We start from the raw sequence: 26767 nt of genomic DNA on the forward strand, positions 1-26767 counted from the left end.
ATAGCCCTTTTAGTGGGTGTGAAATGGTACCTGATTGTGATGTGCTTGTTTACATTTTCTTAATGACTAACGATGTTAACCATCTTCTTATGTGCTTACTGGCCATATGTATCTTTGTTTTATTTTGTTTTTTTAAAGATTTATTTATTTGAGGAGGGGGAGGGGCAGAACGAGAAGGGGAGAAAGAATCTCCAACAGACTCCCTGATGAATGAGGAGCCCAATGTGAGGTTCAGTCCCACAACTCTAAGATAGCTGAAATCAAGAATCAGACACCTAATGGATTGAGCCACCCAGGCTCCCCTGGCCATTTATATCTTACTGCAACTTCTTTGGAGAAATTTATTTGATTACTCAAATCCTTTGCCCATTTTTAAATTGGGATTTTTAAAAATTGGTGAGTTGTTAGAATTCTTTATGTATTCTGCACATTAGATCCTTATCAGATGTAGTATTTGCAAATATTCTTTCCCATTTTATAGGTTGTCTTTCATTTTCTTAATGTCCTTTGATGTAGACCTTTAACAATTTTGAAGTCTGACTTACCTATTTTTTTCTTTTGTTGCCTCTACTTTGAGTGTCATATTGAAGACTCCATTGCTTAACCCAAGGTCATGCAGGTTTTCACTTGTTTCCTTTGAAGAATTTTATAGTCTTAACTCTCACATTTAGGTTTTTTGCACATGGATATCCAGCTGTCCCAGTACCATTTGTTGAAAAGACTATTCTTCCCTCATTGACCCCAAAGCAGTTTTGATTTAATTTTATGCAAGTATGTAAAACATTTTTACATGATTCCAAAGTGAAAGCTATATAAATATATTAAGACATTTGCTTCCAACTTAACTCCTCCCTATCCTCTTTCTTTGCCTATAAGTAACCATTTTACTAGTGTTTGGGTTATTTTTTTCAGTGTTTTTATTTGTAAATACTAGAAAATGTAAATCTATACACTTACCTCCACACATATGTGGAACCTCCTTATGTGTGTCCTCTCTCTCAAATAAAATCATTATTTTATTATTTTTTAAAGATTTTATTTATTTATGCATGAGAGACATAGAGAGAGAGAGGCTGAGACATAGGCAGAGGGAGAAGCAGGCTCCATGCCAGGAGCCTGACATGGGACTCCATCCCGGTCTCCAGGATCCCGCCCTGGGCTGAAGGTGGCGCTAAACTGCTGAGCCACCAGGGCTGCCCTCAAATAAAATCTTTAAAGAGAAAAATCACCTCTATAAGTAATGTCAATTTTGGTTATTAATTTCTTGTCCTTATCTCTGATATGTATTTTTTTATCATTGGTATCATATATATATATATACATATATATAATAGTTTTTTGTTTAAGATTAAATTATAAATTTTTCCATATTCCTTACATTCACCATAATTTTTTAAAAAGATTTATTTATTTTATGAGAGAGTGTGCACGCACAAGTGAGGGGAGGGGCAGAGACAGGGAGAGGGAGAGAAGCAGACTCTCAACAGGGGGCTGATCTCAAGAGCCTGAGATCACGACCCAGAGCTGAAATCAGGAGTCAGATGCTCAACTGACTGCCAGGCGTCCCCACATTAATCATCATTTTTAAAGATTTTTTAAAAAATTCATTTAGGAAAGACAGACAAGCAGAGGCACAGGCAGAGGGGAGAAGCAGGCTCCACGCCAGGAGCCCGATGTGGGACTTGATCTTGGGTCTCCAGGATCACGCCCTGGGCCAAAGGCAGGCGCTAAACCACCGAGCCACCCCGGGGTCCCCTCATCATAATTTTTAATGAGAATATTCATGTTCTTTCAAAATTCACAAAATAGATTACTACTAATGGATATTTAGAATATTTCCTGTTTTGTCTGGTTTTGCTAGTCCAGCTAATAGTGTAGGGAGTATCTTTCTATGTTTAGATCTGCTTCTGTTAAGTAAATTCTTGAGACTAGGATAACCAGGTGAAAGGTGAGAGTTCTATGATTGCTTTAACATGTTGCCATAATGTTCTACAAAAAGACTGTTGTAGTTTACATTTGCAGCTGTGTATGAGTATAGCAGTTAGCTTTTATAGCTATTTCATTCTGCCTTACATTGCAAACATTAATAGATGCATTGTCTCTCCTATATTGTATGGCAGTGGCTGTGCCTATTATGCCTTTTTTTTTTTTTGGTCTAACAATGCTTTTCTAAGTATATATTAAGTATACAGACGTTCAGTTTAGAATTACTTGGTAAATGGTATGTGTGATAATCATGTAAAAGCTCATTGGATAGTGTAAATATACATAAACCTATTGTGTTGACAACACAGTATGTAGTTAGGAAACTATAATTAGTGTTTTGATACTGTTTGTGATTGTATTGGTTCTCCTCATATAGGTTGGAGATCTTAGGTTGGCACTGCAACGTGCAGAACAGGCGGCTGCCAGAAAAGAGGATTATTTACGCCATGAGATTAGTGAACTCCAGCAGGTACTGTCACAGTTTTCCTAAACACAAATCCAAGATGTGTTTTCCTAGAAATAAAAGAAAGGATTCAGTGGGGATAATGTTCATGGAATTGAGATTACTACCATACTTTATCATTTGCTGTATTTTTGTGGCTTATATGAATAAAACAGGAGTGGACACCCTAAAAAATAAACACAAAAAGCCCTAATTTTGTTTTATAGAAAATAATTTTATACTGATAGATTTATTTTGTGTTAGTATTGTTTTTTCATTTGTTATAGCTAGTTTATCAGTCTTTCATTACTGTGGGGCAGATAATCAGTGTCAGTTTTTTTTTTTTTTAAGATTTTATTTATTTATTTGAGAGAGAGACAATGAGAGACGGCATAAGCAGAGGGAGTGGCAGAGGGGGAGAGAGAAGCAGACTCCCCGCTTAGCAGGGAGCCTGATGTGGAACTTAATCCCAGGACCCTGAGATCATAACCTGAACCAAAGGCAGATGCTTAACCAACTGAGCCACCTCAGTGCCCTCGGTGCCAGTTTTTCCACTATTCTGTTAATTTTCAGTCAGTGAACATGCACGGGAAAAGGAGACAAAGTACAACTCCAGTTGATCTTTCTGTTTTTTTAAATACTTAGAAATATATGGATGATGAGGCAACTGCTGGGAGGTTTGGATGATGGTCTTTTTTACCTGAAGATAATCAAACTTCTTTTTGTTAGAAAAGAAGCACTCCCTTAGATACTGTTATGCATCCTAGCTCTAACTTACAGATTGAATAATTAGAAAAGAATGTAACTACAAAACAATTTTATCTTGGGAAAATAATATTTTCCAGAATTCTTTCATAAAGTTTATTTGCTAGTGTTTTTAGAGTTTTCATTGTTATTAGTGGTAATGATTTAAGAATTTCATGATTTAGAGACTCCAGGAAGCAGAAAATCGAAACCAAGAGCTGAGTCAAAGTGTTTCATCAACGACAAGACCATTGCTTCGACAGATAGAAAACTTGCAAGCAACTCTAGGGTCCCAAACGTCATCGTGGGAGAAGTTAGAGAAGAATCTTTCTGATAGGCTTGGTAACTGCTTTAGTTCTTATGTTCAATGTAGAAGCCCTTTCCTTTTATTTATAGAAGTAGAATGGTATGAAATTGAAATTCATTTGATCTGATAGTTACACTTTATGTCTAACTTGTAGAGTTTTACGTCTTCTCCTTTCTTGCTTTTATTTTCTAATATTCTAATTGACTTTTTCAGACCACTTGTTTTCCCTTACACAGTGTGTCAAATATTATCCAAATACTTCCATGTCATCTTATCATTTTTACAGACAGCTGTTCTCATTTTTTTCCTTGTCTGTTGCTACATCTGACCTCTTTCTAGCTTGTCTGTAATAATGTAGGAGGTAGAGATCAGATATGGTTCTGGTCCTTGGTAGAATTCCACGAGCAGAGATAGGTCTCAGGAGGATCCCAGTCAGACTTTACTAGACAGATTCTGTGGAGTCTTGAGAGTCTTTTGTATAGAAATGTCCCAGGTTGCCCTTCTGTGCTGCTGTTAAGAAAATAATTATTCTAAGATGTTTATGCAAGTACAGATAAATTGTGTGTGTGTGTGTGTATCCCAGAAGCTGACTGATGAAAATTTCATGTGCCCTTTCTATGGCTAAAACTAACTGTAGTTTGAGAGACGCCATGGTACAGTGATAAAAGCAGGCCTGAAAGGGTATCCCTGTAAATCATGAGGAGTAAACTAGAATGAGTGGTTTTCAAACAATATTCGGTGGATCCCTTAGATGTCTTAGGACTAGCTGTCATGGTGAGAGGGCAGCTGTATAATTAAGGTGCTTGATATAGCCCTTTAGGCTGCTTTAATGAAAGTAGTGCCTCCTTTTCGATCTTTTTTTTTTTTTTTACTTCCATGTGAGATTATGTCTAGAAAACATTCATCTACTTAAAAAAATCACTAAACTAGATGAAATGTCATGTATTGTTTAATTTATAGATATATGTTTTGGGTCTATCATTTGTTACTGAGACCCATTTGCTATGAACATGAGACATCTGAAAATGACACCTGAAATGAATTTTCTTTTAGCAATAAATGAAAACCAGAAGCTGGTTTTTTCTTTTAGCAGTAATGAAAACCAGAAGCTGGTTTTTTTTTTTTTTTTTTTTTGTTGTTGTTGTTGTTGTTGTTGTTGTTGTTTTTAAACTGGGCTCTACATCCCCTCAGTGATATGTGGTATTGTGCTGGAATATAGGCAAAGCCATGGGACACACATACCAAATATTGCTTTTAATAGGAGCACAAATACAGCATGTAACAATATAAAGTGAAAAATAGAGATAATGTTAGGTCTACTTTGGTAGAGAAAAAATAGAATTAGTGATTAAATATCAGACTCTAATCTTTTCTTAACTGAAATTTTTTATTGAGATAATTATAGATTCACATGCAGTTTTAAAAAATAATACAGGTGGTCCCTTGCATGCTTTATCTAATATCCCCAAATGTTAACACTGCAAAATTATAGTATAATATCACAACAGGATATTGACAGTGATATAATGTACTAATTTTATTCAGATTTCTTCAGTTCTACTGATACTCATTTATATATGTGTGTGTCTCTGTATTACGTTGGGCATGGTTTTATTATATGTGTAGGTTCATGTACCCATCTCTACATTCAAGATTTTGAACAGTTCCGATAAGTTGTCCTTTTAGAACCTCATTTTACCATTCTAGTGGGCCTCCTTTTGTGTCCCAAATCTTGGCAATCACAATCTGTCCCTTATCTAAAATTATGGAATTTCAAAATGTTATATAAATAGAATTATATACTATGTGACAATTTGGGATTGGCTTTTTTCCTTCACAACATAATTCCCTGGAGGTTCATCTAAATTACTGTGTATATCAGTGATTTAGTCCTTTCATTGCAGAGTGTTTCTGTGTTATGAGCATACCACATTTTCTTTAACCATCTACCTGATGAATGATATCTGGGCTCATTCTAGATCTTTTCCTGTACAGATAAAGCTGTGAACATTCTTGTACATGTTTTAGTGTAGACATGTTTTTATTTCTCTGGCTAAATGCCTTAAGTGTGCAGTTGCTGGGTTGTCTGGGTAGTTGTATGTTTAGTTTTTTAGGAAAACACCAAACTGTTTTTCCAAAGTGGCTATATGTATGACAGTAATCTAATTTCTCCACATCCTTGTCAGAATTTTGTGTTGTCCCTATTTTTTCTTCTAGTCATCCAGATATCATTTAGTGATATCTTACTGTGATTTTCATTTGAATTTCCCTAATGACGCATATCATTTCATGTGCTTATTTTCCATTTGTATATCCTCTTCAGTGAAATTACCTTTCCATGTCTGTTTTTTTTTTTTAAGATTTTATTTATTTATTTAAGAGAGAGAGAGAGAGAGAGCATGAGCAGGGAGGAGGGGCCGAGGGAGAGGGAGCAGCAGGCTCCCCACTGAGCAGGGAAGCCCAAGCAGGGCTGGATCCCAGGACCCGGGGATCATGACCTGAGCCGAAGGCAGACACTTAACCAGCTGAACCACCCAGGCACCACACCTTTTCATGTCTTTTGTCCATTTTCTAATTGGATTCTATTTTCACTGGTAAGTTTTGAGACTTCTTTATATATTCTAGACACCAAGTAATGTGGTTTGCATTTTTTTCCTCCCAAGTCTGTAGCTTGTCTTTTTATCCTGTTCACAAAAGCAAAAGTTTAAAATTTTGAAGTCCAGTTTATCAGTTTTTCTTTTTATGGTTCTGCTGGTGGTGTCAAACCTAAGTACTCTTTGCCTGTCTAGGGACAGTGTTTGCTCACCTCGCCTCTTCGGACTTCCACTAGAGAATGGTTGGGGATAGTAGTCACCTAATGAGATATCTAGGGACAGGCAAAGAGTGAAAGTTTTAGAAAACTTTTTTCTAAAAGTTTTAAGGGTTTTTTTGCACTTAAATTTTTGATCCATTTTGAATTAATTTTCATATAATGTAAGTTTAGTTTGATGGGTTTTTAGGTTTTTTTCTTTTTTGTTTTTGCATTTAGATATCCAGTTGCTCCACTTTCAATATGTGCCTCCACTTTCAAATTAAAATATTTTAGGAAAAAAATAATAAAGCAGTTATAAGTTAAGATTTGTTCTTTTGTCTATATAAGCAGTTCTGCCTCAGTCAATAAGTTCTTACAGATTTCAGTGAGGCTATTTGAATTATTAACTGTTTGAAGTAAAAATTTATTTGATATTTTGGCCTTTTGGGCCTAAGTATATTTGATTTTTCTTTTTTATCCTACAATCAGGTGAATCCCAGACTTTGTTAGCAGCAGCAGTTGAAAGAGAACGTGCAGCTACAGAAGAACTCCTTGCCAACAAAATTCAAATGTCCTCCATGGAGTCACAGAATTCTCTCTTAAGACAGGAAAACAGTAGATTTCAGGCCCAGTTAGAATCAGAGAAAAATAAGCTAAGAAAACTTGAGGATGAAAATAATAGGTGAGCATGTTTCTTGAGTGTTATTCTTGGTGGTTTTGTGACATCTTAAAGCACTTAAAAAAAGTTGTAGTGTTTAAACTCAGAGTCATTAGTAATAGAATAGTATAGCAGAATGGTTTGGGATTCATTGAACTTGAGACAGGCTCGTGAAATTGTGTGGCATGTTCTGTATGTATTTGCATTTTCCAGGGAAAAGATTCATTACTTTAATCAGGTTTTTTTTAAAGGAATCTGTAACTATAAAATAGTTTGGAGACCACTCATTGGAGTTATTTTTTATATTTTACAATGGTCTTAGCAGTGTTCCAGTCTTTCTAAATAAATGTCTGGGTTCTTTGGAACTGCAGGCTATGAAGTTCATCTATCTGAAAGTGTATTAAGGCTGTGATTAGTGTGGTTTTACTCCCTGAGTTCTTCCTTAGAAATTTTAGTTAAAAAAAAAAAATGGTCAAGTAAAAATGATACCTGAACTTCTGCAAATATTTTCATAGAACTCTCTAACAAGCTTTTGCAGAATCTGAACCTATTAGAGAATGGTGGTATTCAAAATTCTTTTTAGAAAATCTCTTTTTAAATGAAATCCTAGCTCAGAGCAGCAATATAATATAATACACAAAAGTAGTAGCTTGGCTTCTGAGTGTAAAACCCCTGTCATCTAGAAAGTATATTTGGAAAATCAAGCTGATAGTTGAAATGACTATTAAAGAGTTAATAAAGTGGTGAGTTTTCAATAGTGTGTACTATCATCTTTGTTTTGTTTAATTCTTTCTGGCTTAATAGGTACCAGGTCGAATTAGAAAACCTGAAAGATGAATATGTAAGAACACTTGAAGAGACAAAGAAAGAAAAGGTATTTAACAGTGTTTGCTCACCTCTCCTCTTCGGGCTTCCACTAGAGAACAGTTGGGGATGGTAGCCACCTAATGAGATGCCAGGGTGGAGTGAGCACTGTGACTTCTTTCTGAACTTGGTCTTTAGTAGTAAAAGAAATAGGAATATATACTTTATGTTCCTGACTTTGGAATGGACTTAGAAGGATGATTTAGTATCACAGAAATTATCTAACTGTACCTCTCTCCACTAGACACTACTGAATAGTCAGTTAGAAATGGAGAAATTGAAAGTTGAACAGGAAAGGAAGAAAGCAGTTTTCACCCAAGAAGCAATAAAAGAAAAGGTACTGAATTTGGGGTTTTGTTTTGTTTTTGGTGTAACCAGTTCATAGCTGTTCTGATTAACCATTGTTACATAATTCTAGGTATACCTTATAAATACCATTTTTTCTGCTTAAAATCAATAGAGTGATGAATTATAGTATTGTAATCAGTATCCTGTCAGAGTGGGTCCAAAGTAATTTGAGTTTATCCAAAGAGATCTGTGATTCTAAGGCTTGAATTCTAGAATCTGTTGCGGCCATTTTTTAATGAATTTTGTGAAATTAGTTTCACTGAAACTAATGCACTTCATTTGGCCTCTAGGCACCTTGGGGATAAAACTGGTATGTTCACTTTATTTCTGGTTAAGGAAGGTAATTTTTCTAAAGTGAGTTAGTTTCCTGTATGTGAAGGATTGGATTATACTTGGTAGCATCATTTGTTAAAACTGCCTGTATGTACATGGAAATTACCTTTTGAATTTGTTTGGAATTTTAAAAATATATATTAAAAATAAAATGGATAAGCCAGAAACTTGATGGTTTGTAAAACTTATTAGTAATCTTATTCTGAAGAATTAGGTTTAATTGGTAATAGGTTAATTAATATATAATAATATGTAGACATTAATTCAGTATTTGTTAGAACAAAAACATTTTCATTCCATTAAAAATAAATTGTTGTAATATAAATGAGTCCTGAGATGATTTGACCACATCTGTCTACAATTTTAAATGGCTCTTGTGCCTTTAATAAGACTTCAGAAATTCTATCTGTAACATTTTATATGAGGAAATGAGAATGAATCTTTGTTGTCATTTATCCTAGAAAAGTTTCTTGCTTTTTATTTACCATTTTAGTCTTTAATGTGACCTGAATGTTGTTTTTGTTTTTGTTTTTGTTTTACTCCTTAAGGAACGGAAGCCATTTTCTGTTTCTAGCACTCCTACCATGTCTCGTTCGAGTTCAATAAGTGGAGTTGATATGGCAGGGCTACAAACATCTTTTCTGTCTCAGGTGATATTTTATTTCTTATATGTACCTAGTTGTTAAACTGAACGATAATAAAGGAAATAAGCAGGTAGCATTTTGTCTATCATCTATCACCTTGCCATTCGATAGGCAATTGATCTGAATATTCATGAAGGAGTGCTAATTGCACTGAAGAAATAAGAGATGATTTCGTGCCTTTGAGAAAGTTACAGACATTTTAAAGCAAGAATTAGCAGAACCATTTGTTTGAACCTTATTGTGGAACTCAGCTTATAACTGTATAACTGTATATGGTTTAATATAGGATGAACCTCATGATCACTCATTTGGACCAATGTCTGTATCAACAAATGGAAATCTTTACGATGCTGTGAGAATGGGAGCAGGATCCAGCATTATTGAAAATCTACAGTCTCAGCTAAAGCTAAGGGAAGGAGAAATTACTCATTTACAGGTATTGGAAAAATTAAATGTGCAACAGAAGTAAATGAAATTTTGGGGCCTAATAAGTAGCACCCTTCATCTCCACCTCAATTCTGAGCAAATTGAAAAATAAAGTGAAATAGTGGCATGTGAAGTTTAAAATGTATCACATATATTAATGATGTATGTGATATATATATACATATATAATGATATATGTGGTTTTTTTGATAAGACTAGTTTGAGAAATTAGCCAGATGAGAGCCAAATGAGCCTGCTCACGGGCTCTGACTGTCAGAATTAGCGCGACTTACCCACCCTGTCATGGCAAATGCAGAGCTGGAGTAGGCCTCCCCATGTGTTATAGGCTGCCATCTAAGACTTGTAAGCATCTAAGAGCAGAGAACTCCTGGCAGGCACCTTTCCCAAACATTAAAAAAGAAAGAGTTTGCTGATCTGAACACAGTCATTTTATTTTTCTCAAGAGTTACCACTTAGGTCACTCCCCCTTGTGAGGAAGGAGGGAGAGAGATTAGAACTAGAATATCCTGTATATGAAAGAAACCATCTTGAGTAGGGAGGCGGCACCCTCCCATCTTACTTTACTTTTTAAAAACTTAATGTGAGAGATGTTAAAACACTTTACCTATTTTCATTGTTGAACTTGAAACAGAAGTGTAAATCTTTCCTTTTATTCTCATTATATTATTATAGTTGGTTGGAAATACTACTCTATTAAAGACCAAGTCTTTGAATTGGAAAATAAACAAGATCAGAATAAACTTCATATGAGTTATGTTTGTGTAGCCCAGTGTGCTGTGCTTGAGGGTCCAGATTAAACTTCATTGGTAGTGATGATAGATTCTGTCAATGTGACCTGCACAGCTGGGGCTGCATTAAAGGATAGTTTTATTTTTCTGAGTTTATGTACTAATTTAGAATGACTGAAATATATGCTGTTTCTCTAGAGAAAAATATAGGGCTCCGTACTTCAAACAGATGATTAGATTTTCTTTAGTTCTTTTTCTTTCATAGTAAGCCCTGGTAACCTCTGAGGAGAGCAGAAACCCTTGTTTTTGCCACCATTTCCTTAAAGAGTTAGCTCATGGCTATATGTTGACATACTATTTTATCAAAAATAACATTGAATATATTTATATTAGTATAAGTATTAATAACCAAGATATATTTTTATTTAAATTACTTCCCTGTAATGTTTCTCAGCTAGAAATTGGCAACCTAGAAAAAACACGTGCAATAATGGCTGAAGAGCTAGTTAAATTAACAAATCAAAATGATGAACTTGAAGAGAAAGTGAAGGAGATACCCAAACTTCGAACTCAGCTAAGAGTAAGTACTCTTCTCTTCATTTAAGGATGAGTCCAAGGGATTCCCTAGGTGGCTCAGTTGGTTAGGTGTCTGACACTTGATTTTGGCTCAGGTCATAATCTCAGGATACAGGATTGAGCCCCACATTGGGCTATGCACCCTGCAGGGCATCTTTTTCAGGATTTTCTCTCTCTCCCTGCTTGCTTGCACGTACACGCTCTGCTTCTTTCTGTAAAATGAATAAATCCTTAAAAAAAAAAAAAAGAATGAATCCAAGATATTTTTATCCAGTTACATTAGATTTGATATTGTTATTTTACATAAAATACGTAAGTTTTAATGATTTCTTTGAAAATGGTATTAAATAGTTCAGTTAGGAAGTTTTAAGAATCTTCTTACTTGTCACATTACATGAAGTATTTTTCATAATCATGTGCAGTCCCAATATAGGAAAATAATTAGGGATGCCTGGGTGGCTCAGCGGTTGAGCACCTGCCCCTGGCTCAGGGCGTGATCCCGCGGTCTCAGGGTCGAGTCCCACATCCGGCTCCTTGCCTGGAGCCTGCTTCTCCCTCTGCCTGTGTCTCTGCCTTTCTCTCTGTGTGTCTTTCATGAATGAATGGATAAAATCTTTAAAAAAAAAAAAGAGGGACACCTAGGTGAGTGGTTAAAGCATCCACCTTTGGCTCAGGTTGTGATCTTGGAGTCCCAGGATCAAGTCCCATCAGGCTCCTTGAATGAAGCTTGCTTCTCCCTCTGCCTATGTCTCTGCCTCTCTCTCTGTGTGTCTCTCATGAATTAATAAATAAAATCTTTAAAAATAAAAAATAAAAATAAAGGAAAATAATTAGGTTTTATTTGACCAGGGCTCATTTATAATACTACTCTTTTACATAATCTTATGAGTATTTTGTTCATTGACATTATTATGTATCATCACAATTTACGTATTTGGTATTAGGAGTCACTGTTAAGCCATATATGAAAATATATTTTCTTTTATCTTTTTTTGGTGGGCTAAATGACAGATAATACTTAAAGCGTGATGAACCGAAGAGAGTAAAATTTGATCACATGTGTTTAAATTAATGGGAGAAAAGACAGATTAAGCTTTAGATGGGGAGAATTGTAGAGTAGTGGAGAGATATGATAAAATTGGTAGCCATCTGGCTTGGGTTTTTTGTTTTTGTTCTGTTTTTTTAATTCCTCGACTTGCTATTTATTCCAGCGGATCGGAATAGCAGTTTAATTTTCAGAAGAGATGACTAGGTACTTTTCTTTAGATTGTAATATGTTTACTGGTGACTCATTTGTAATATAAATATATATTAAAGGTGTTTTGTAGAGTTATTTTAAAAATTATGAACATATTTTTTTGTAGGATTTGGATCAAAGATACAACACTATTCTGCAGATGTATGGAGAGAAAGCAGAAGAGGCAGAAGAACTTCGATTAGATCTTGAAGATGTAAAAAATATGTATAAGACTCAAATAGATGAACTTTTAAGACAAAGACTCAGTTAACTTCTGAAAACTACATTCCCATCAAACTGAATGTAAACATTTAATATCTAAGTGTAGACTCCCAATAAATTCTTTTATAGAATTAGTGGAATTTACTGTAGAGTTCAAAAACTGAAAAAAATTGTTTTATAGTATATAGTAATATTTGCAGTTAAATTATTTTGTGCAATATTTGAACTTTATTTTTGAAACTATTCTTTAAAGATTTATTTTTTAAAGCATCTTTTTTTTTTTTTTTCTTTTTTTTTTGGTCTTGAACAGCACAGAGATTACTTTTCCTCATATCAGTATGGTAGGGAAGGAGATGGTGTTCATATGTTGCGTTGTAAATATATAATTAATTGTATCTGTAATTTATATGTGTTTGTATATATTAAGGACATTTAAAGAGTGATATTAACATATTGAAACTTTGAAATCTTTCACATTTCAACATATCTAATTATTACTTCATGAAAATGAACATTAAATGTTCTAGTAAAAAAATTATTAAACCCACAGTTACTAAATTTTGAACTAATATTTTTTCTTTTAAAGTGGAAATCACACTGACACTCTCTGAAGCTTAAAGGGTGAATGATTTAAACTTTAAAATTTTTGTGGTCTGAGAATTTATTTCACCCACATTCTACAATAAAGTATACAAATTTTGGTACCTCTCTGGTGAAAGCTGTAGCTATTTAGTTAATTATATAGGCACGATCAGATAGTGGAAAAATTTTCCTTAAAATGATTTTGTGATGACATCAGTGACATTTAAGTGCTTTTAAAGAGGTATCGTTTTACTAACCCTGTAAGATGAATCAAAAGTGATAAAGTAATAACATGATTTTCTCTTAAAAATTAATTGTTCACATTTTGTAAAGCCTTATTTTTTGGCACATTAAAAAAATCAATGTTTGATATTACAGAATATTCATAACAACATACAGAAACTATAGGAGTTAATTTAAATTTGGCATTTTGCAATTCTGTATAATTTATCATTTTATTTTTTCTCAAAACTTTACACTCAAAAATAGTGTGGAATAGCTTTAAAAAATAGCTATGCTTTCTTCCAAGTGCTTCCAAATGTTATTTTGTTTAAAAAAAGTTAACCAGGCGCAGTTTTAGATTTGTGAAATATTTTGATACATTTTATTACTGAAAGTCATTTAGTTGCCTTTACTTGCAAATAACTCTCATTTAATTTTTAGTTGAATTTTAAACAGTAGAACTTTGGGTTATAGCTATAAGCAAGCCATGTTGAAGAATTTGGAATGCTTTTCAGGGCAATTCAAGTGACCTCATTTTTGTTCTTTTTGTATTCCAGGCAGTATTTCTGTCATTGGATCTCTGATTTGTAGCACTAATAAATATTCTTTCAGTGTGAACCAAATTCATAAAATTAATTTTCTATATTTTAGTGGTAAAAAGCAGTGTAATAACTTTTTGTCAGCTTGGACTTTTTTGAGGGGGGATTTTTTTTTTTTAAATATTCACTGGGCTGACAAGGAATGACGAGACGGATAGCAATAAGAAATGTACAGAATTAGGAAATATAGGAAACTGAAGTTGCAAAATTGTCAAGCGTTTGAAACTAGAAGTTTAGGAATTAGGAAATTATTATTTTAAAATATTAGAAAATAAAACCTTCAGTTGTGGAAAAAAGATGGAAATAAAACTCCTATACTTTTCAATTTCATAATGTTAGACATTTTCTTTTCTTAATTCTTATTAACATTAATAAAATCAGTTCAACTTAAAATTTTAAAAGTGTTTTCAATTTATTGAACTTAAAAATGGTAAATAGTTATTTAGGACTCTGGCTATATATTATTACCATATGTTCATTATCCAAAAATTAATAATGGATAGTCACACAGATTTTATTATACACTTAGATCTCTTGGTACATTTATAAGTTGAGAAGGTGTAGTGAGAATCTTGAAAAACTCCACTAAGAGGCGGAATACCTAGTGACATACTGGTTGCTGTATTTTGCTGTTGGTCATTAAAACTTCTCTATCCATATTTTAGTAAAACAATGTTTAAAATTTAATGGTTAAGAGAATAGTTTGCAATCAGATATTTCTCTTGAAAATAGATATTAAAAATCAGAACTTCAAAAATATAAGGTTAGACGTGTGAGCATTGTTAATATAGAGACAACTGAGCACATACCAGGTGTTTTTCCAGCTCTTGGGAAGCTTGATTGAGACTACCGACTCCTTTTTTTTTTTCCATTGACTCTGTTGAGAAGTTTCAATTGTATACTGTTTAGCATATGGGAATGTATTGAACGTATCTATATCGTGATTTAAGATATTCTAAATATGGACAATTTCTGACTTAGGGAAACATGAGTTTTTGTAGTTAAGTGAAAATTTTTTTCTCGTGATTCTTCAATTGGCATTTGATTTCTGAATTGAACATTTTATTTCGATGCTTATTAAAAGTATGCAATTTGTAGTATTTAGAAAAAAGCCACATGACAAAAGAGAAGAAGTCTAGATATTTTTTCTTGTTTTACTATTTGGTATATATATATTTTTTTCTTCTAGTATATCATAATTTTAAAATTTTTCTTTAAAATTCTAATCTCCCTATTTTCAGTTTTACAGTATAACCTCATATTTTGTAAAGGGCTAAAAGTATGATTTCAACTACAGATTGATATAATATTTTAATTCTAAATGAAAGGTAATGTAAATAAGCATGGATCTGATTTGAATAAAGGTTAAAATCTTTATAATAGTATTAATGTATTTCATTGTTACCATAATTTAGACTGCCCAGTACCAATGAATGAAGGTGATATTGTTTTATGAAGGTAATAGGACTTGTATAACTTCAGAATTCATATTTTAAAATGAGGATAAGTCCAAATTTTCTATGAGTTATTATGAAGAATATTGTCAGCATTAAGCATAGTTTTTCTAATGAAGTTTTTGGAAAACAATCCTGAGAATTTACCGCAATTAAATTATTGTAAGGATGATTTGTGTCTTTTTTAAAAATCTTAAACAGTGTTCAGGATACTCTTCTAAAAGTTTTACAACAGTTCTGTATTCAAATAATAACAATAGATAAGTTGTCCTTTATTCATAAGTTATTCTGAGTTCATATTGCTTGTAATATTGAACTCTTACAACTTTGATCCTTAAAAGTACTTGTAAGGGCAGCCCAGGTGGCTCAGCGGTTTAGCGCCACCTTCAGCCCAGCCGCTGAAGCCGTGATCCTGGAGACCCAGGATGGAGCCCCACATCAGGCTCCCTGCATGGGGCCTGCTTCTCCCTCTGCCTGTGTGTCTCTGCCTCCCCCCCCTCCCCCGCTGTGTGTGTCTCTCATGAATAAATAAATAAAATCTTAACCCTTATTTTAAAAAAATAAATAAATAAATAAAATACTTGTAAGCTTTGCCTTTACACATATCCATTTTACCTTTAGCAAATCCAGATCCTTTAATAAGATAGAATGGAAATAGTTTCTTTCTTCTTAATACTAAATACTTCTCAAAACAAAAACCACAAAATGGTTTGGTACAGAGAATTTGGTACCCACAATGATGGGTACAGAGAATTTGCTTTTAGAGCTGTCCAGAATTTATTCTCCATTTTGCCCTGCTACTAAGTAAGGTAAATTCAATTTTAGAATCTTCAAATAATACTAAGGAAGAGGTAATAAGAGCTCTTGCTGTTTGTGTAACATCAAACTCTCTTGTTGCTTTTAGAGGTAGTGATGGACACATAGAGGTGTTCCTTTCAGTTTTATACAATGCCACGCCCGTTTGTCTCTTGAAATTAAAATCTTAATTTTTAAAAATACATATTGTTAAAAAATCTGTGGTTATGCTGATTATAGGAAACACAGTACTTTGTTACTGTGGAAATAATTCACTTAAACAGGATCATAATCCCTTATCCACTGTTCTGAAGTCTAAAAAAGCTCTGAAAACTGTTAAGTGTTTTTGTAAGTTTGCTGTCAAACTTGCTTTGGTGGTAAAGCTTAACCTTTCCTGACGTGGGGTTACTTAGAGGGTTATCTCACGGTGAGTGGAATGAAGTGCATACATTTTGCTGCAGAAATATTGTATGGGATAATGGGGTGTTGACCCAGGGCACACTGAGTGTGTTAAGTTGTAAACTGCACACTCTCTTCTACACAAAAAAATTCAGGAACACATAGGGCCCCAAGGATTTTGGAAAAGAGATTGTGTACCTGCACTTTACCTTCAAATCAGCTTTTTAAAGTCAATACTATTCTCATCTCCATTTTTAAAATGAAGAAGGTTTAGTTGCTTAAGGTCATATGGCAAGTAAATGGCAAAGATGAGGTTCTAATTTGTGCAGTTTGGCTCCAGAGAATATGCTCTGAACCATTAACTGCAGTGCTGCTTCTCTTATTCCTTTCCTGTGAAACCATAAATGTATAGATCAACTAGCGTAAGGTCAACTTTTGTCAAAATCTATTTGCTTAAAACTTCAGAACTGTTGAATTATATTTTAAGCAATTGGATATATCAGATAACCAATAAGCTATATTCTGATTGTTCAGCATTTTGCTGACACTGTGAGCTATCCAAATGTCAATATATGTGCAGCAAGCTTAAAACACATTTAATAAGATTGTAATGCACTGCAAAAATTATGATTATATAAAATTTTAAACTTGTACAAAGAGAACAGATTATGAATCCCCATACTCTCATTAACCTATACTCTTTAACTGTGTTCAACAGTTCATGGCCCATTTTGTTTCATTTATAGTTCACTTGTGCTTCATCTCAATCCACATTATTTTGAAGCAAATTTCAGACATAAGACTTCATTATCAAATTTAAGTATGGAATATTTTTGTAAAAAATACCTCATCAACTATTTAGTTACTTGCATCATGATTCATATAGGAAAAATGGGATAAAATATGCTTCAGTTGTTTGCATTTACCGTTTTCATGTTTTTTGGTTTTGTTTTACTAGTTTTCACATTAGGAGTTGGTTCCCTTTTGCCATCAGACATGAACAATGAGGTTTTGGTCTGTGTGTTTGGTTGATTGGTCAGACCTCTTTGAATATAAGATTTAACTATATGTGTACTTCAATCTATTACAGTTACCCTTTACTGATGCTTTAAATTATCCTATCTTTGGCCAGAAGGTGGCTTTTCAGACTGGTTCCTGAGTCCTTTTGATAAGGCCCTCATTATCTTTGATTGCCTCCCTGCCTCCTCATGTAAGGTTTTTTAGCTGCTTCTTGTACATCATCTAAGATGATGTACATATCTAAGATGATCCATTTTTCTATGGAACTCACGTTCCTTTTAGTGGGAAATGTTTGCAGATCATAGTCTGGGTACAACAGGTGCTTCTTGCTACAGGGTTGGTTGTTTTGTAGGTCTTTTCAATGGATGATGGAGGATAGCTCTGTTCTTAATGATAAAATGTTAATTTATATTACCTCCAAATTCATAAGTAGTATTTTTATGAGGTTAGGCTTATATCTACACCACATGCCAAAAAATTCAGCTTCAAAGATACCATCTTCATTACTCCTATTTGGTGTATCCCAATCAGTATTCCCACTAACAGTTTGGTTCCTGGGAACAGTTTGTGATTTTTTAAATTCTTTTAGTCCTGAGGGTACATCCACCAGATGTGCTAATTGTGTTTCAAAATCACTTGGGATAGGTCCTTTGTTGTAGTATATGCCACAGCTGGATAACATGTAAATTGTTTCATTTTACTTTCAATTTTTAAGGATTACTTTTTAAAAATTTTGTTTTATACTGTATTTACATGTTTCTAAAGCTACTTCTATATAGTGTATATCCAGAGAAGTTTTTTGCCCCGATATCCATATTCCCTTCTTCCCCCATAGGTAATCATTTTAAATATTAATCTATTTGTAAAATAACATATATATATCCCCTTTCCTACATAAGTAATAGCATATTACACATCCTTTCCCCACTCAACAATACACCCTGAAGTGTATAAAGATTTCTCAGTTCTTTTTTTACACCTGCATAGTTCTTCGTTGTGTGGATATACCAAAGTTTACTCAATCAGCCTCCTATTAATGGACATTTTAGTTTATTTTAATGTCAGTTTGAAGAAAGTTTTAAATTTTAACATTGGTATCTTGGGTGGAAATCCTGTGTTGCAAATGGCTGCTGCAATATGTTAGAACTCGAGCTGATGTTCTTAAAGCTCTATCATGTGTCCTCCGAGCCTGAATGACCACAACTTAATAAGTAGCCATTTAAAATAGTACCACGTTTATATCACAACAATTTAATTGGCTTGTCCTTGCAATTTAATGGACTAACCTCTTTTTAGAACCTTTTCTCATGTATTCAAAATACATACGAGTACAAATATATATTACCAGTCAGTGACAAAAATTTATTTTAAATGACTACAATTCATCTTGAACCAACTAGCAGGAAAGCTATATTTCCTGTACATGACAAAAAAGAGGATGGTGACCTATAAGCTGAGAAAGCACTTTAAAATTACTGCCCTTATTGGTATGGGATGGACAAAGTATGAAATAATAGAGCAGTAGTTCCCTTAGAGACAGTCTTTTACCTAAAGAGTAAGTGAGGTGCTCCCTGGGTGGCTCAGCGGTTGAGCGTCTGCCTTTGGCCCAGGGTGTGATCCTGGAGTTCCAGGATCGAGTCCCGTGTCGGGCTCCCTGCATGGAGCCTGCTTCTCCCTCTGCCTCTCTCTCTCTCTATCATGAATAAATAAATAAGATCTTAAAAAAAAAGAGTAAATGAGTTAATACTTTAAGTGCTTTAGAATTATGCCTGGCACATGTCAAATGTGTTTTTTTTTGCGGTGTTGTTATTTGAAGAAAAAATTCAGATAACATTCCTTGTTTAGCAGATTACTAATGGCATTTGTAACACTTCTTACAACAGCATCTCAAAAAATATTTAAAAAGCACTTCAGCCCTTGGAAACAAACTGTTGCTTCTTTATGATCATATTAAGAGTAGGTGACTTTATGTGTCTGAGCTTAAGTTTATTCTGCTGGTATCAACCTTCCTAAATTTAGCCAGTTCAAGTTAATCCCGTAATGATCGACGCTGCTACGCTCCACAGAGTAGAGAGCATCCTAGAGCCAAGGACAGTGTGGGAGGCCAGCGTTCAGTCATGATAAAATTATCATAAATAAATCTTAAAAAAATAAAATAATATCATTATAAGGGAATTTAAATAATCGTAAAATAATACAGCAATAAAAACTACAGGGGATCCCTGGGTGGCGCAGCGGTTTGGCGCCTGCCTTTGGCCCAGGGCGTGATCCTGGAGACCCGGGATCGAATCCCACATCGGGCTCCCGGTGCATGGAGCCTGCTTCTCCCTCTGCCTGTGTCTCTGCCTCTCTCTCTCTCTCTCTCTCTCTGTGTGTGTGACTATCATAAATAAATAAAAATTAAAAAAAAAACAAAAACAAAAACTACAGCTCCGCAGAGCAGCATTCGCGCTTGGCGAGTTTCCCGGGGAGCGCGGGGAGGGCCGAGCGCACCGCTGCACGGCGAGCGAGGGGCCACCCCCGAAGACGCCGCCATCCGAGTTCGCGCCCCACCCTGGAAGGGCAGGGAGGGCCGAACCGTGACCACCGCGCCAGCGCCACGCAGCCCGAATGAGGATGGGCCAGAGTCAGGGGTCCTCGGGCCCTCTGAGCGCCCCCGCCCGCCCCCAGGGCCCGGTGCAGCGCGGACCCGCGCCCTCCGCGCCCTCCGCGCCCTCCTCGCCGGGCCGTGCGCGCCCAGCGCAGCTGCCGCGGGTTCGGACCCGCCTCCCCGCGCAGACGGCCTCGGAGCGCCGGCGGCTCCCTGGCGCCCCCTGGCCGGGCTCGGGCGCCCGAGGTTTCCGGTGAGCCGCAGCCGCCGGTTGTGACGACTCGGTGCTCTGGAGCGGCGGCCGTCTCCTCCTCCTGCGCAGCCCCGGCGCCCCCGACTGCAGGTGGGACGCGCTCGGCTGCCCGCGGACCCCCTCCCCCGCCGCCCGTCCCGGGGCGCGGTGGGGCGGCCGCACGCGGGGCTCCCGGGGGCCCTCCGGCCGCGGGGAAGGATGCTCCGGGGGTCGGCGCGCCCGCCCTGGCGAAGCAGCTCCCCGGGACCCCCACCCCCCCGGGGGGCGGGTGCCCGGGAGTGTGTGCAGGGGGTGGGGGTGGGGGTGGGGGGCCGGTGCAGGGCGGCGGGCGGCGGGCGACGAGCGGGGACTCCGCGCCCGCGAGGGGGCAGGACGCGAGCGCGGCCGTGTGGCTGCGGACCTCCCCGCGGCGTCCCGGGCGGCCCAGCCCGCTCTCCCCGCCCCCTCCCCGCCTCCACCGACCGTGAGACCCGTGGCCCCCCCGGGAGGGGGGAGGGGGGAGGGCGGAGGGGGGGCACCGGGTAGGTTCAACTTTTCACCTCCCCGCCGCCTCCTTGAGACCTCCCCAGCTCTGTTACAGCGCGCGGCCCCGGTCAGCCTCGAGCTTTCATCTCTCACCATCTTTCAGGCTCTTCTAATTCTTCCTTTTTTTTTTTTCCCCCCTCCTCCACCTTTTAAGGCCTGAGGAAATCCGGTCAAGGAATACAGAAGAGGAAGGAGCCAGTTGCTTTGTACTGAAGGAAAGTAGCGCATCCCGAAAGCCTCCGTCTGCTGCAGGAGCGCACTCGCTCACCCACCCCTGGGGGGCTTTGCAAACGGACCGCTCCGCTCCCGAGACCGCCTTTCTGCCAGGCCCCCAGGGGTTGTGCGTTCATGCTCCAGCAGCCACCTCCTTCTAGCTCATGCAAGTAGGTACGTGCTCTTGGCAAAAGCCTGACTTCTGATCTGAGACTTCCGAGATTTTCGCGTGACTTAAATGTTGTTACTCCTCCCACATGGATCAGTGGGTTTAGTTGTAGCCGGAGCTCTGTCAAGGACAGCCGACTTGCAGAACTGAAGGTCAGGACTTCATCACAGCAGTGACTTTATTACTGGAAAGGATGAGTCAAAAAAAAAAAAAAAAAAGGTCAGCCTGCCTGTTGAATGGTAAGGCTGGAGTAGTTAAATAGGAAGGCTCAAGTAGCAGTAGGATTCCGCGAGTAGGATTCATAGGATGAGAACCAGGAAAGTTGTCCGTCTCCAGGAATGTCTTACCGGCAAAATGTCCCTTTGGCCTGTACCAGTTGATGCCTGTATAAAGTGGGCCATATCCTTCTGCTTACCATCAGAATCTAGTGTAAGTTACAGTGTGGAGAGTGGTACCTATCACTTTGCTTTTAGCAGCATGATGTTCATTAAGGAAAAAGGGTAGGATGATCCAGGACTTTTTGCTTACAAAATGTCTTACTAAATGCTAGCCCTACTGCTTAGAGGTTTTCTCATTAGATTTTTTTCTTCCTTTAATATTTCCTTTAATCCAAAATAGCATCTGAATGATAAAGTCTACTTTAGCATCCTTTTAAGGTAATATGTTACATATCTGACACATTTCAGATACCTAAGGCATAACAACGGCTTCTGTGTGCTTCTGATAATTAAAGACAAATTATTTCCATTATAAGTGCACTATTACTATGTATTTTTTTAAAAGATTTTATTTATTTATTCATGAGAGACACAGAGAGGCAGAGACTTGAAAAGCAGGCTCCCTGTGGGGAGCACTCTGTGGGACTCCATCCCGGGATCACACCTTTAGCACTTCACCACTGAGCCACCCAGGTGCCCTGATATGTATTTTAACATTTTGTAGAATTACTATCAACTCGCTGTTGGGTGAAAATCCTAACTAAAAAGTCTTAATTCAGGTCACCTTTACAACAGGTAACGATATACTCTTTAGAGCCATGAATGAGAGAAACCACTATATTTACCACTCTAGAGGGGAAAAGGATTCCTTTTCAGTATCCACACTCTTTTGTTATGAAACCTTGACCTTGGGACTTTAGGCTAGATTGAAAGTAGCAGTTTGTTTCTAAAGGCCCCATCTTCATTACCCATAGTCACTGAAGGCTGATTCTGAAAGCTGGTTTTTCCAACATGCCTCAGTGACTGCAGATCTTGCTGGGGACTAGCTAATGTGTAATATGGTCCTATCATTCAGTGGGGAGGGCACCTTTTTTTTCTTTTTTTTTTTTTTTTTTTTTTTGTCATAGAGCAAATTATACCACTAAAATGAACTAAGAATGGGACAATTATTGTCTAGGATACATAGGACAATTCTAGTCCATGAGATTTAATCCTTATGAGGTAAGTTAGATGTGCAATAAGGTCCATAATGGTTATTATCTCTTTTCACATTGCTAAGGCAGGATGGGGACAGGTTAATGGCACACTCTCTTAAGTTTTCTAAGTTGTAGTTACTGTTATTATAGATCGTTATTATACCCCCTAGGAGGTAAGCGTCACAAAGATAAGGAGTTTTAGACTGCACATTCATTGCTGCATCCTCAGTACTTAGAACAGTACCTGGCACATAGTAGGAACCTGTATAAGATTGTGATTATTATTATTTTTTTAAGTAGATTTCATGCCCAGTGTGGAGCCTGTGCAGCGCTTGAACTCATGAGTCTGAGATCAAGACCCAAGCTAAGTTTAAGAGTAAAACGCTTAACCAATTGAGCCACCCAGGTGCCCCATGATTATTAGTTTTTATTCAGCAGATATACATATGCTCAGAACTATTGTACTTTCTTTTCTTCTTTCTCCCTGGCATGATTTCCCTGCTCCTCATCACTCAGGTCTCAGCTCAAATAGTATTTAGCAACTTCTTCTTTCCCCCATCATCCCAAGTCGTTTTAAACATTTACTCACTAAACACTTATATAGCATTTAATGTGCCAGGTACATCTAAGCGTTTTACCAAGATTTATTTCACAACAGCCCTATGAGAAAGGTTTATTATTATTTCGATTTTACAGAGAAAAGCTAAAGCGCAGCGAGGTTAACTAGCTCAAAATCATATAGTCGGGAAACTGCAGCTAGATTTAAACCCAGGTGGTCTAGCTTCAGAGTTCATGTACTGAACCACCATGTTTTATTGCCTATCATATTACCTACTTTATTTCTGGCATCAGTAATAAGTAGGGTTACATTCAGGCCTTCGTCACATTTTTATAAATAAAGTCTTATTAGAACACAATCACCTCCATTCTTTAGGATAGGCTGTGGCTGTTTTCATGGCAAAGGTACTACTGAGTAGTTGCCACTGAGATTGTATGGCCTCCAGAACCAAAAATATTCACTCTCTGGCTCTTGACTGAAAAAGTTTGAAAAAGGTTTAAGTTCCATCAGAGCAGGGGCCTGGTTTTGTTCACCTCCTGTGTACATAGCTTCTAACAGTGCCTGGGGCAGAGCAGTGCGCAATAAATACGTGTTGAACCAAGGAGCTTTACTCCGTGGTGTAGCAAGGTTCTGTGCCTTCATACTGACCCCTTGACCCCTTTGACTTTTAAAAGATAGTCTTAACAATAACCTTTCTAGTTTGATCTCTAGGTTTGGAGGTTGCTATGTTAAAGTTGCTTGTCCTTGGAGTATTGCTTCACGATGTTTCACTGAGTGGCCAAGATGAGGCTCCTCCCAAGGCCGATGGCATTCCAGGCGAACCTCTGTTTAACTATGCCAGTATCCGCTTGCCCGAGGAGCACATTCCCTTCTTTTTGCACAATAATAGGCATATTGCCACGGTCTGTAAGAAAGACTCACATTGTCCTTATAAGGTAGGTGTTAGTTTTTCTCCTCTTATTTATTTTTAAAAGGATGTTGGTTCTGCTTTACCACCTGAACTTGAAGGTATCATTCTGTAAGGTAGCTATAAGACCTTGTTTGCGTGTTTGCATTTCGTCTAGTGCTTGTAAGTGCCGAAACTTTGCTTAAAATTATATTCCAACCCCTTCACAAGAATGAGATTTAAAATCTGAATCGTGAATAAAATTTAAAATCTAAATCACTAATGAAATAGTCACCCAATACTATTTGTATACACTGTAAACAAAGTGAATTAGACTTTATCCAGACAAGAATGTCTAATTAAAAGTAACTAGAGAATTTCCCACCTCTTTTTTTTTCTCCTCTCAACTGGCCTTGAGAGGGTCTCTTAGCATTTAATTTCGGTAATAACACCTCCGCCTCTGTCTCCACATAATTATGACTGTTACTATGGCCTTCCTTCTGTTTTAGAGTTGTTGGAAACGCCTCAAATTGGAGCCCATTAAGATGTCTCACGAGGTCTCAGAGATCAAAGCTGGGCCTTGTGAGACACTTCCTTTCCCATGGTGCTGGCTCAGGAAGCATATGGAGAAGCAAACCTGGGAACCAGACCAATGTTGCTTCTGAGCCTTACAGAAGAGCAGCTTAGGTTCCCTGGCCAGCAGCCTCTGCTGTGTCCCCTCAAGGCTGCAGAGCTAGCCCATCTTGTGGCCTTTCTGTTGATCTTTATTGATGAGTCAAGCTGATCCATTTAATTTATCTGTGATTCTTTTGATTATAGAAATTCCATTTTATGTGACTTTTTTTAGGAACTGATTTAAGAATCACTTTGCTCACTGAGAAAGGCAGTTTCATTATGCTCCTTTGGGAAATTCCAATTCAAGTGGTCTTTGGTAGTGTAGGGAAAGCCTGTGCTTTTCGTTGGGGCACTGACTTGATGGCAGAGGCGTGATGATTAAGGATCATTGTTGTTAGATCTTTGAGACTATTATTCTTAAGGTTTATTCTAATCCTTTTAATTACATGAATGTGTATTAGAAGATGTAAGAGCGAAAGTTCTATGAAGATTTGTTTTTTTTGCATGGAAAAATCTGAAGAATCATCTCTAACGGTCAGAAGAAGGGAGACCTTCTGTCTAAATGTACATGTTTTATGTTCTAGAAACACTTAGAGAATCTGAAATACTGCTGGGGTTATGAGAAATCCTGCAAACCAGAATTCAGGTTTGGTTACCCTGTTTGCACCTACATCGACATGGGATGGTAAGCTTCTAGGCGGAATCCTCCCCTTTACATCATCTTTCTTTGCAGTATATGATGATGCCCCACCTCGTAGCTAGACTCTTGGCTTTAGATAATATTTCCTTTAGATATTAATTTGCTTACACAGTCATGAATTCAAGTTGACCTACCTCCCCACCCTTCTCCCACCCTGTACAGGAATATCTCTTATTTCCTCTGCCAGAGAGAGAAAACAATATGGATCACCAGAAAGTATTTCCCCTCAACAACCACTAAAAAGAGAACTTGATGCTTTCTTCTTGATTGTGGAGGGGAGTGTGAAATGTAATTAGTATTTCCAATACATGTGAGATTAGTGGAGTAAAGAAAATACAGTAATTAGTAGCTCATTTTCTCTCATTTTCTTCAGTTCCAGATAACCCTAATGTCATACATTTCTGTTGTGTATTTTTAGTGTAAGGAAGTAAGTCTGTGAATAGCTAACTTATTTTGGTAACTTCACGTAGCAAGGGAGTTATAGGGAGATTATGACTGTTAAAAAAAATTAATGTCAGACTTCTGGCAGTTTAACCTTTAGGAAGAAATTCAAGGCTCAGAAAAGGTTAAAAAAAAGAGAGAGAGGGAGAGAGAAAGAAAAATCAAGGAATCTTTTTGACTGTGAATAGGACAGATACCCTTGAATCAGCCCAGGACATATTCTGGAAACAAGCTGACTTTGGATATGCAGGAGAGCGCCTGGAGGAGCTGCATGTTCTCTGCCAGCCTGAGGAACCGGTGGGTATTTATCTTCAAATGCTCCTAGTGTTTAGATTGTTGTGTAAAAACAAAATAAATGGTTCCATGAGAGGGATCCTTATTCCTGTATATATTGGCTTAGACTTTTATTTAACATTCTAAAAGAAGTTGTTCTGTTTCATTTGGAAGCCTTGTCCTCACTTTCACACATATAGGATGGTCATATTTTGAAGCAGTTAAAATATTACCAGGTTTAGAATTCCACCCCCCAACATTACGCTAAAGAAGGTAAACTGATAAATTGCATCTTTCCAAATTCCCTCACAAGAGTTCGGGACAGATGATACGCCCCCTCCCTCTATACTGCTCTGTTTGTTTAGGACTTTACAGTTTGCAAAAAGTCTATCTGTATGTAAGCTAGCTTGATTTTCACAGGCCTTATAGCAGAGAGACAGGGTAGGTATTACTGATGCCACTTGGCCACAGAGGACAACAAGGTCCTCAGAGAGGTCAAGCGACTTCTCCAGAACCACAGAGCTAATAAACAGGTAGACTTGTCATCTCGAAATCAGATACAGTTCTTTTTCTGTGAGGCTTCCAACCGCAGTACCTTGCGCTCAGTGGGTAAGCCAAACATGCTCCATGAGTCAGTTTTGTGTAGTCGAGACAAGAGCAGGCTCCGCACTGTAGGGTTCAAAACCTGATTCTTAGAGTACCCAACCCTTCTATGTTTCAATTTCCTTTTC

The 26767-nt window shown here is 37.2% G+C and overlaps 2 protein-coding genes and 1 long non-coding RNA gene across 8 annotated transcripts in view; 2 read left to right on the forward strand and 1 right to left on the reverse strand.

Moving 5' to 3' along the window:
- Positions 1–14123, forward strand: part of TMF1 (TATA element modulatory factor 1) — a 31980-nt gene extending 17857 nt beyond the window's left edge. The window contains exons 9-17 of the mRNA XM_077858105.1: positions 2363–2455; positions 3358–3514; positions 6760–6952; positions 7733–7802; positions 8037–8129; positions 9022–9123; positions 9404–9553; positions 10747–10872; positions 12233–14123. Of these exons, the coding sequence (XP_077714231.1) occupies positions 2363–2455; positions 3358–3514; positions 6760–6952; positions 7733–7802; positions 8037–8129; positions 9022–9123; positions 9404–9553; positions 10747–10872; positions 12233–12376 (1128 nt within the window). The 3' untranslated portion in view covers positions 12377–14123. The remainder of the gene's footprint in view (positions 1–2362; positions 2456–3357; positions 3515–6759; positions 6953–7732; positions 7803–8036; positions 8130–9021; positions 9124–9403; positions 9554–10746; positions 10873–12232) is intronic.
- Positions 4846–19803, reverse strand: LOC144289762 (uncharacterized). The gene is made up of 3 exons (XR_013357679.1): positions 18947–19803; positions 14540–14607; positions 4846–11098 (listed from the first exon to the last, which is right to left on the reverse strand). It is a non-coding gene; the product is annotated as an uncharacterized LOC144289762 (long non-coding RNA).
- A 375-nt stretch (positions 19804–20178) lies between these two features.
- The window catches only part of EOGT (EGF domain specific O-linked N-acetylglucosamine transferase), a 36314-nt gene continuing 29725 nt past the window's right edge, over positions 20179–26767 (forward strand). The window contains exons 1-5 of one of the 6 annotated variants that reach the window (XM_077858108.1): positions 20179–20331; positions 20921–21153; positions 23821–24056; positions 25207–25307; positions 25952–26060. In XM_077858108.1, coding sequence (XP_077714234.1) covers positions 23847–24056; positions 25207–25307; positions 25952–26060 — 420 coding nt within the window. In that variant the 5' untranslated portion in view covers positions 20179–20331; positions 20921–21153; positions 23821–23846. Of the gene's footprint in view, positions 20332–20798; positions 21154–21236; positions 21578–23820; positions 24057–25206; positions 25308–25951; positions 26061–26767 lie in introns of those variants that run through there. The other 5 variants (XM_077858106.1, XM_077858109.1, XM_077858110.1 and 2 more) reach the window with 5 other exon arrangements.

Source organism: Canis aureus, chromosome 19, assembly GCF_053574225.1.
Source record: "Canis aureus isolate CA01 chromosome 19, VMU_Caureus_v.1.0, whole genome shotgun sequence".
Taxonomy (NCBI): Eukaryota; Metazoa; Chordata; class Mammalia; order Carnivora; family Canidae; genus Canis; species Canis aureus.